We start from the raw sequence: 12,001 nt of genomic DNA, 5'->3' as shown, positions 1-12,001 counted from the left end.
TCGAGATTAGGGAGCAAGTGGTGAAGTGGTCGTGGTGGTTAGGTTGAGTGGTGCTACCAGTGCAGGTCATTGCTGACGTTATTGCGAGGGAGTGCGTGTTATTGTAGCCTGGGCTGCTCTCTTCACGATTGCGCTCATCAACAACATCAACCACATCAACAACATTGACAACATCATCAACATCAACGACATCAACATGGCTCAACCATCGACGCGTTTCAGTGACAACTATGAAGTCAAGGAGGAGCTTGGCAAGTAAGTACTTGGCATTAGAAATATATTTTTTTTTGAAAAAAAACTTGTTATATTTTCCAAATGTGTAATGTGTTTTTCGGAATTTGTATTATAAGAAATAATGGCAGGCTGTGACAATAACGGCAGAAACGATCCTATGATACCCGTTAATTACATAAAAAAGTTACTATTAGCAGCATGAATCTCTATCGAAGTTACTCGATCTATGATTCTTCCAAAAATGGCCTTAATGGTTATTGTAGATAACCTAAATTATATAGTTTGCTTTTATGAGTGGTATTGCGGTTCAGAGTTATTAAGTTTCTAATGGATTAATTCGTTTGCACTATCTCAAAATACCATATATAATATACCTACACCATCATTGACGTGTCTGACTAGCATCACCTTTCAGTTTTAGTTGTCACTACCCCGGGTTTGACATCTACGCTTGCCAAATCATTGATTAGTTCTCTGCAAATTACTGCTCCTACGTAGAATACGTTACTTTCGTACTGTAAATGCGATGTAAAGAGTACAAAAATGCCATTTGTTAATCCTTGGTATTTATCAAGCTGGAATTCTAGAGGGGTATTAAATTAAGCAGTGCACATAACATATTGGAAAGGTCATCACACAACCTATCACAGTCTGGAGTGGATGACATCACAATTAATGAAAGTCTAGAGATGGACATGCATCCGCTCAAAAACGACAGAAGCCTTATGCACCATCATAGAATATTTGTGTAGTTTGGCAGAAGCTGTTCTTTAATGCAGGTTTCATTGAAGACCAGAGAGTATTTCTTATTGACAATTTTCTTATTATTTTTCTCGATTCGGCGAATTAGGCTCTTGATAGGAAGTGAAAATCCAAATATCAGGTTTCCAAGGGACATTTATCATAGAATAACACACTGCTTGGTAACAGACACGCAAATGATGTCGTCTGCATCTTTTATATCCACACTCAAAGGCAACAAATAGGATGGTCTTTAAAATGTCATGGTTGGTGGTAGGTGATGTTTGGTGACCTTGGTTAGCAAGGCTCCTGCTTGCCTTCCTTTTGTCTTATCTTTGTGCGGCAGAATGCGATGTTAGCTCACATGCAGTCAGAAAAATGAATGGACCATATTGTCCAGCCACTGACACGCTTTTCTTACCACAGCATGAGCAGAAAGCGGGTATAGAAATGACATACCTTTTTGCCGGGCCAAACTAAGTCAGGATGAGCTCTACAGCATCTTTTGAAGCTCGTATACAAGCACTCAATAATTTAGTCTGCCTAAATCGAAACTTCACCAAGAATATAAAAGCAAAGTAATCGCATGGATAAGTTCAACATGTCATCATCATCATAAACGTTTCCGAGACCAGCTCCATCACCAGATTATGTTTTAACATTCTTAGTACCTATCTCTCGACCTGTGCTATCTTTATCTTAGCGGTTGTTTATCTAAATTTTAAAGATAAATGTTTGTTTATCTTCTGACTTTATCTTGGTGGTTTTTGCTAAATGTGGGTGCTCACAAACTTATTGTTTCTGAGGCTAGATTTGATTATTTGAAGATACAAAGTTGCAGTTAAAATTATTGTATCTTATATTATATAGTACCTATGTATTATATTATGTAATAAATTTTTCGTTTATTAGCCATCATAATTGTCTGTTAGATTGATAATTCTGAATTATACATTTGCACACCTTATACGAGTTGATGATATATACCTATTCGTGTTGCTTCTTGAATTACAAATTCTGTGTAAACAGAGTAAATTTAAAAATCATAATTAATTCATCTAACTGCCAATTAGTAGTCAAGTCTTAAAACTCCAGATCGAGGGCCTGGTGAGCCTCTGCACGATTCCGCCAGAAAATAAGTCATAAACATTGTACAATTTTAAATTTTTGTCATACTAGGTTACTTCCATAATTGAACAATCCTTTATATGAGCAGGAAAATCTTGTGTTCACGATAATCGTAGTTATCGTAAAAGATATAATTCTTTATCGAGATCTGTTATCGGAATCTGGAATCATGAAAGATGTCCGAATCTGGTTTCAGAACCTGGTTTCAGTTTAGTACGGTATATGAATTTGATAGCAGAAAGGTATCAGAATCTAGTACGTCGATGAATTTCAATTGTTGGCTGTTAGCTTTTCAGAAATGTCATTGCTCATTGCGCTTTATTGTTAAATTAAAAAATTTGTTTTAAGTAGTGTGATGTAACGGGTTGCGATGTAAACTAGTTTGCAGTAAAAATGACTGTGATGCTCTATTTCTGGCTGTGATTCAAAGATGTGCTCTAAAAATGTCTCTGTTGTGCTCTAATTCTAGCTGTGATGTTTACCATTTTGTGCTAAATTTGGTGCTCTATATCTGGCCGTGACGTATATAAATGTTCGACTTTCTTATCGAAACGTTCCGAATGCGCTTTGCATTGGCGCATACTGAGTGAGTTTTTATGCGTATATGTCCTGCAGCAAAATAAAAATCGCGTCCTTAATCATAATCAATTTTTGAATGATTGGGCTGGCGGTGTTGCCATAGTCAAAAGTCCTTAAATTCACACCGCCGAGTTGCCTGCCGAGTTAGCGAAGCTGCCGTCAAAATGATTGTGCCGATCAAACATCAAGACAAATACTTCCTATGTGTCGTGCTGCTGTTATACTTACTCGTATTGCACCATCTGCCTGCTGGCATCGCAGGTCTTTTAAAGCGTACACTGAGAAAAATAAAATGAGTCACATTGTCCAGATAGTGGCTCACTTTCTAACACACAGCACGAGCAGGGAGCGAACGTAGCACGAATACGCCCTCTCTCCGGGCCAAAATGGGTCTGAATGACTTACATAAGGACAATAAATGTGTATTACTATTTGGACATAATATCACTCATTTCTGTGAGTGCATGGCTGAGTTTTAAGGGTTAGTACAATAATTAGGATGCAAGGGAGGCCCTGGGACGAGGAGGCAGTGAGTGTGTCTGGAATACTCGTATATTTCTTGACCATCTCGCCCTCTCAAGACGCTTGTGCTCAAATGACGTTCAAAGAGGCGACGGACACTCGAGTTTAAAGCAGAAGAAGTATTCACACTCAAAAAAATGAGTGGGACTTTGTCCAAATAGCGATACATTTCTTGCCCTTGTGTGGGTCATTCTGGCTCAGTTTGACGCATCAAAAGGGCTCATCAGTGCTACGCGTACTGTGTGCTACCTATATAGTGATGTGGGTAAAAAATTTGGGCAACGTGACTCCTCTATTTTTCTGAGTCTTTCCTTATACCTAGTCTGAATGCATACTGCTGTCCGAAAGATACTTGGTGCTCTGCAGAGCATGCATGGGTAAACATTTCTCTAAGTTTTACTTCTGTTGTAACTCTTAATTTTTTATCAAAAGTCTCGGACTTGGATTATGAGAAGAGAGCAATGGACGCGGGAGACATAATATTGACATAATATTGATTACACTAATTGAAGCATTATATTAATGCTTTTCATTGACTGCTGAGGGTCGGTGGAGACTCGCTGGCGTGGATTCACAACTTAGTAATCGACAGATCGCGAGGACTGTCGTTCTGGGAGACTTGCGATCAAGCGAGGCGAAGGTGAAAAGCGGAGTCCGCAAGGAGCGATACTTGCATGATCTGATCTTCCTTATTTATATTACCGACATAGTCGTGGAAGTGAGTTACACCTCGACATCGTCATTTGAGGACGACCTGGGGGTGCTGATGATGATAAAAGGCAAGATTTTTGAGGTAGCAAGATGATCTGTCTGCATTATACTGCTGGGCCTAAGTAAAAAAACAAGCTTTGAACTGAACCAAGTTTGAAGTACTGAGATACGGAGTTGATGCAGAACGCAGAAGTCATGATGAAACTCCGCTACCAGACAACACTGTAAATGAGTAGAGAAAATTCGTTCGTGTCAATGAGAAAAGAAAAAAAATAGGGTTGAAGAAAAGACGACAGATAGGGTTAATATTGTAGTCATTCCGCATCGGTGGAACGAAACCGATAATCACTTCATATGACGAGAAAGAGAACAGTTGCTTCCATACAAATAACTTTGAAGTTGCTCGCTAGAGAGTCGTTTATCTTAATTTGTTCATAATAGGCGTTATAACTTCAACGAGAGCACCGATAACGAGTGATAACTGATGCCTTATTGGCTCTTTTCAGCTTTGATCAACCGCTTGTCCTCTATTGCAAAGTATATAAAAACGACCGGAGTTTTATAGCAGCTCATATTAAGAGATATGGTTGGTCAGATGACGAGATAACAACTTTCGAGTGTAGCTATCTTGTGTAGATTGCCGATGACAAGCATTCATCTTGAGGTTTAGTTGAAATTGCTTTAGACGTGCAAGCAGACTGAGCTGATGCATAGTCTTAATTATTAATGCTATTGCTATTACCTGTACTACTGTAAAGTCTTATGTTGTTGCTGCTGTTGTTGCAGTATCTGTATGAGTTGTTGCTGCTGTTGTTGCAGTATCTGCATCTACGCTGCGGCCGCACTTGGCGCTGGCACATACCCAGCACTGTCACCACTGCAGCGGAGACACTGCATCATTGCACTGCATTATTGCACTGCATCACTGCACTGCATCATTGCACTAGTACTTCACTGCACTGCAGCACAGCTCTGCCTTGTAATGCTGCGATAGTAAAAATACGTCTCAGCACGGCATCACATTGTATGCTGAGAATAACTCTAATCCCTACGGAGGATTACTCCATAAGCAACGAAAGGGTTTAATCAATTTATATTGATAGCTTTGGTTATGTTGGGGTTTGGCTTTTTCCATGCTTGGAGAGGTACATGCATGGCGAGATGAGTGTGTGGGGATTGGAGAGGCGAGTGCTTGGGGAATGGGGAAAGAAGTGGTTTTCTGGAGCGAAGTCATTAGTGAGTTATTGGGGGGTGAGGGGGATGGTGAATGCTTGGAGAGTGTGAGGAGAAGTGAGTGTTTAGATGTGTGAGGAGTGGGATGTGGAAATGAGTTGGGAGTTTGGGTGTGTGAGTGACAGTAGGTGGAGTAAGTTGGTATTATAAGGGATCTGTTGTAAGTGGGTATTATTATATAGTGGGTATTATGAGGGATGTGTTTATAAATGCTTCGTAGAATAATCTCTTGAATTAGAAGTTTACCTTATATGGTCCTCGTATTACCAGACCCTCTGGTGTCCAAGGGTCCGCGTACCGCCAGACCCTCGCGTGCCTTGAGGGTCTTAGGGTCGTGTGTCTGTTGGTCTGCGTACCACCAGACCCTCGCGTGTCTTGAGGGTCTAAGGGTCGTGTGGCTGTTGGTCAGCGTACCGACAGACCCTCGCGTGTCTTGAGGGTCTAAGGGTCGTATGTCTGTTTGTCTGCGTGCCGCCTGACCCTCGCGTGTCTTGAGGGTCTAAGGGTCGTGAGTCTATTGGTCTGCGTACCACCAGACCCTCGAGGGTCAACATACCGCGAGACCCTCGCTTATCTAAGGGTCTCATTTGTACGGGTCTGTGTACCACCAGACCCTGAAGCGGGGGCGGTGCAGCCCCTAGACCGCTTCTAACTTGGCTGCAGTCGCGTCTTTTTTTCTCGAGTCTATTTCCACTTGGCCGTCCGTCATCGCAATGTGCACGCCTCTGCGCGAATTGCTGCGGCTTTGTGGGGCATCTTCGAAAAACTTCGGTGCTTGACGATACTTTGAAAGAGAAATATGATGTGGGAAAGCGAAACTTTGGATGGCGAAAGCGAAACTTTGGAAAAGGGAAACTTCGATGAAAGGGAGCGGTGTTGAGAACGAAACTTGGAAGAGGGAAGCAAAACGATGAAGGAGGGAAAAGGCTAAGGGGAGCAAAACTTTGAAGGAGGGAAGAGGAATTCTGAAGAAGGAAATGGTCTTGAGAATCTAAACTTTAGAAGAGGGAAGCAAAATTTTCAAAAGAGAGTATGGTTTGGGTAGCACAACTTTGAAAAGTGAAGGAGGTATGGGAGCGAAACTTTGATAGGGGAAAAGTTTGCTTAGCGGTGTAATTTTTAATGCGTTATAAGGTTCGTTTTCAGATGACACTTTTGAGGAGTCGAACTAAACTTCAAATTTTTGGCTCCTGGAGAGCTCGTTTTTTGGCGACACGTCCAATAGTTTGCTGACGTCACTCATGAATGCATAAAGTTTTGTGGTTTACTGCAAGTTTTAAATGTTTGTAAGTTCATTGGTTGAGGTCACTTAAGAAGGGTTAGAATTTTGTTGATTGATCGTACACGGTAGTTTGCGTTCACCAACTTTTCGGTTGTTAAACGTCCACTTTGGCAAGTGAAAAAGATCCACGAATTGAAAATTTTTCAAAAATTGAAAAAGTTGTTCGTTGAAAGGGCTTTTGAAGGATGAAGTTAGAAATCTCCTAATTTCTCCCCCTTCCAATTGCATTTTTATAAGCTCATCTAATTCGAGCCCAGCTGCTCCCTAGTTGTCCTGCTGTTAACAGTCACGCGCTGTGTGAACACAGCCATACACTGTGTGGTTTTGTGTGTGTACTCACAACTGTACAGGACGGCTGGATTTTTTTTCTCTTGCATGTTTTATTGAGGACCAGAGAATGAGTTTATATATATACATTTTTGTATATAATTATATATACAATATGTATACATACATATTGTATAAATTATTATTAGATGGCAGGATTTACTTGTTTACACACGTGCGATTGATGACCAGAGAATTCGTTGGTTTATATTATCAGGGATATTTATTATACATATATATATATATATGTATAATAAATATATATATATATATATATATCATCACCACATATATATTATATATTATATTATACATGTACATACTTATTGTATGTATATGTATATGTATTATATATTGATCGAACAAAATTTTTCAATGGAGTTGGGAGATCGAATGCCAGGCTTGCGAAAAATATTTTAGTATATAATTAAAAGTGATATATTAATATTTCTATATACATAAGTCCGTCAATAACGAGACTATTTCGGCGTCACTCCGGGACGGAACAATCTTATATATTATATTATTATTTTAATATTATATTATTAGTTTATATATTACAATATTAGTTTGTATTATGTATATACAGTTGTGTGAGAGGGAAAAGATATAAGTTATTCTGAGTCATGCTTTTGTACGCCAACCTCGTAAATAAATTAGGGATGAGGTACAAAAAAGACACTTTTATATTTATTATGATAATGCTACTGAGATTAGCTTCAGCTATTAAAATGTTCTAAGATTTAATAGCCTATTGAAATAGTCAACTAATATAATATATTAAAATTTATATATCTATTATACAAATACATAATATAATATATAACATAACATAACGATAACACATTTCTAGTAATTAATATATTATTAACGCTCATTGTCAAGTTAAAAGATTGTGATCTGTACTTCATGTACAAAATTTTTGTGTATAAATGTTTTGGGCAATGAATGTGTACATGTACGTTCACCATGGTTGACATGACGCTCATTGTATGTTTACTTGGTTGCAGGAATCCTGGTTGTAGCTGCAACCAAGAAGCCACAACCAAGAGGCCACATAGTGTCTTATCGTCAGTATATCGAGTAATATTCAAAGTAATGTCGTCATTAGGTACACTCTCCGATATATACGCTCTCCAGCTATATACGCTCTCCGATACCTCGTTATCTTCCACCCCATTAGTCATTGTATTTGCGTTGTTGTCAACATTGCTTCATTTCTTGATGTCAACGTCGTTATTTTTTATTTAGCTGTTACTTAAGCTTTTATTTTTGTCGTAAAAATCATCTTGTTTTAACACTTTGACTCCGATTGCTTCATTTTGTACTATTATTTCATTTTTTTGTACCATTTTTAAACAGGGTTGCCAGATGGTCCTTTTTTTCGGACAAATTCCGTGATTTAGTTTTTCACAATTTCGTTGGCCGGCTAAAATTTATGATAGGGGTACTTCCGAATTAAATTTTAAGTACTGCAAAAAGAAAATAAATGGAATTTTTATAGCGGAATCCACAAATAAACTAGTATATATTGAGTTATCGGCCTTTTTTGGCCTTTTTTGTTCTCGGATTTGGCCGATTTTAGGCAACCTGAATTATGTACCACTACGTCCTGGAGAAATACATTTCGTGGTACGCATATGTACCACTTCGTAGTCAACGTGTTAAATGATGCTGAAATTCTCATAAGAAAGCAATATGTTTTACTATAAAAATGTCAATAACGCAACTGGTTATCTGACCTTCGCATCGTAATTGCCATGCGGGTCCACATGGCTCATATTTTTCTCTCTGTATAAACTGTACGTATCGTACTTGTTATATAAGTGAAGTCTCGAAACTAATATCATTTATTTAAGCGATAACATATGAAAACATTAAATTTGATTTCTATTATAATGAGGAAAACTGATGGCAACCGGAATAACATTAAAGAATAAGTTTAGAAAATTTTATTTCCGACACGTAGCGTGTGTGCGTGTAGCGAGCTGTTGCCAGCACGCAGCGTGTGCGTGTAATGAGCTGTTGCCAGCACGCAGCGTGTGCGTGTAGCGAGCTGTTGCCAGCACGCAGCGTGTGCGTGTAGCGAGCTGTTGCCAGCGCGCAGTGTGTGCGTGTAATGAGCTGTTGCCAGCACGCAGCGTGTGCGTGTAGTGAGCTGTTGCCAGCACGCAGCGTGTGCGTGTAGTGAGCTGTTGCCAGCACGCAGCGTGTGCGTGTTTCCTTCTGTGTGTGCGTGTCGGCTACGGCGTGTGCGTGTGTCTGTGGCGGGAGATGTCGTGGATCAATACGCCTGCTCTCTCCCCTCTCCCTCTCTCTCTTCTCCCTCTCTTCTCTCTTACATGTTCCTCTCTTTTCTCTTTCTTTTTAATCTTTTCACTCTCTTTTATCTTTCTTTTGTACCCTTTTCCTTCTCTTTGCCTTCTTCATATCTCTCTCATCTCCTTCTCTTTCCTCTCATCTCTCTTCTCCCTCTCTCCATCTCGCCCTCTCTTTTCTTGACGCATCTTTCTCCCTCTCTCACTCATCTTTACCATTCATTTACCCTCAGTTTTGCTCCACTCACTCTTAAATTAGCACAACTTCTGCTGAGCTGAAACGCCACTCTTAACTAGGATCGGCTAGTGACTAGTTACTTATTGGCGCATATAGGGGCTTAGTAACTTGCTTATTGGCGCATATAGGGGCTCAGTAACTTGCTTATTGGCGCATATAGGGGCTTAGTAACTTGCTTATTGGCGCATATAGGGGCTCAGTAACTTACTTATTGGCCTTGTTTCGTTTATATTTAACTTTTTTATTTATTCACACATTTTATGTTCTTCGTTACTAGGTACTCACTTGCAGTTGCATTTGAGGTCCTTATTGTATTAATCATTCATGAATTTGAGTTGCGTCACGTCTGTCCCTGAGTGTGCGCGTGAATCTCTTGCGCTTTAGTTAGTTTGTTTAACATTAAGTTAATAGGCGCAGCTTGTCTCTGTAGGCTTGACGCGCGCGTGTTGACGTTATGATGGTGATATATATTGCTGGTACTGCTGCTGCTGTGGCTGTGTGATGCTGCTGCCAGTGCTGCTGCTGTGGCTGTGTGATGCTGCTGCCAGTGCTGCTGCTGTGGCTGCTGCTGCTGTCCACAATGCTGTGGCGTGCTGCCACTGCTATCCAGTGCTGGTGCTGCTCAGTACGGTGCATTATACAGCACGACATCAACATTATTAAGCACGACACTGCACATTATTCAGTACGACATTGCACATTATTCAGCACGACACTGCACATTATTCAGCGCGACACCAACATTATTCAGCACGACACTGCACATTATTCAGCACGACACTGCACATTATTCAGCANCTGCCGCCGCTGTTGCCGCTCGTCTTTAACGCGAGTGTGGTGAGGTCTGGGCGTGGCTTACATCACCTGCATCTCCTGCATCACATTTATCACTAGCAACACGACCTGCATCACCACCTGCATCACCTCCTGCATCACCACCTGCATCATGCATCAAGCCATGCATACTAACGCGTGCACTATTTTCTCAATACCGCAAATCTCGGTCGCAGGAATCGAATGTCAACAACGCGCTCTGTTTTTTTTTTCGTGCAGGTAAAATGACGCCCGGTCGTGTGTGGAAGCAATTTAAATTTATTGTATTAACCTCGTTTTACTACGTGAGATCTTCGAATTTGTTATTTTTGAGGAGTTTGCTTGTTGGAGCTAAAACTGAAAACACACAACTGACAAGACAACACAACACAACTGACAATGGACAATACAATTAACACACAACTGACAAGACAACACAACACAACTGACAATGGACAATACAATTAACACACTACTGACAATAGACAACACAACACAACTGACAATGGACAATACAACACACAACCGACAAAAGACAACACAACACACAGCTGACAATAGACAACACAACACACAGCTGACAATAGACAACACAACACACAACTGACAATAGACAACAAAACACACTACTGATGGCACAGTCACGTGTAATCAAGGTGTATGAGAAGTTCTTAGCCAGAAAGTCAGTACAGTACCTGCAGTAAGCCGACATTTTTAGTAAACGAAAATACAGTTTCTGATGAAATTGCTCGCACTTTTTCCAGTTACTGGAGAATCACCACGAATTTTTTTCCGAGTTGGAGGAGAGGGCCGACGTCGACGTTGTGAAATTGGACTTTGTGAAAGCTTTTGACAAAGTTGACCATGGAGTGCTCTTCAGAAAACTAAGATTACTGGGAGTTCGAGGAAAGTTTTTCGGGTGGATTCACAACTTAATATCTGACAGGTCACAAGTTGTCGGTGGTGAAGGTTAAAGATCAAGCGAGACGAGGGTGAAAAGTGAGGTGACTGGGAACGGTACTTCGTCCGATCCTTTTCCATCATTTACGTATCTGACATACACGTTGATATGAGTCGCGTCTCGACTTCGTCATTAGTGGACGATTATATTGCTCTTGACGATAACGAACCGGGCAGGAACGAGGCTGTTCAACGTACTGTTGATAGAGAAGTGGAAAGTCCACCCTGGAGACAACATATACCACTGACGACAGACAACACAACACAAAAATGACAACACAAAAATGACAACACAAAACTGACTACACGGAACTGTTGAAACTAGTGACAACACTAGTTAGAACACCAGGTTTAACACTAGTGACAACACCAGGTATAACACTAGTGATAACACCAGGTATAATACCAGGTATAACACCAGGTATAACACTAGTTATAACACCAGGTATAACGCCAGGTATACCGCCAGTTATAACACTAGTGATAACACTGCTTTACGTTACAGGGGCGCATTCTCGGTGGTGCGGCGCTGCGTGCAGAAGGCCACGGGCCTTGAGTTCGCCGCTAAAATCATCAACACCAAGAAACTTTCAGCTAGAGGTGAGATTTGTTATATATTAACCTAAATTTATTATATTACATTTGTTAAATAGCTTGTAATGAATTATAATGCCACAGTAGCTAAAATACAGTATTATTAATTCATGGAACCTGTTGATGTGTTACCACTAAGCTAACTAATTCGTTTTGCGCGCGCGTTAGTAACGTGTTCAAAACACGTCAGCGCGCGTTAGTAACGCGTTCACGACACGTCTGTAACGCGTTCAAGACACGTCAGTAACTCGTTCAAGACACGTCAGTAACGCGTTCAAGACACGTCAGTAACGCGTTCATGACACGTCAGTAACGCGTTCA

The 12,001-nt window shown here is 40.4% G+C and overlaps 1 protein-coding gene across 1 annotated transcript in view; it reads left to right on the top strand.

Moving 5' to 3' along the window:
- Nucleotides 1-12,001, top strand: part of LOC108672740 (calcium/calmodulin-dependent protein kinase type II) — a gene marked incomplete in the record, with an annotated part of 29,004 nt that continues 17,003 nt past the window's right edge. Inside the window, 2 exon segments of the mRNA XM_018160462.2 lie at nucleotides 1-255; nucleotides 11,592-11,686. Coding sequence (XP_018015951.1) covers nucleotides 197-255; nucleotides 11,592-11,686 — 154 coding nt within the window.

The sequence above is a fragment of the Hyalella azteca genome, unplaced genomic scaffold, assembly GCF_000764305.2.
Source record: "Hyalella azteca isolate HAZT.00-mixed unplaced genomic scaffold, Hazt_2.0.2 contig9347, whole genome shotgun sequence".
NCBI classification, from domain to species: domain Eukaryota; kingdom Metazoa; phylum Arthropoda; class Malacostraca; order Amphipoda; family Hyalellidae; genus Hyalella; species Hyalella azteca.
Note: the sequence above shows the minus strand (reverse complement) of the source record. Positions and strands in the feature narration are given on the sequence as shown.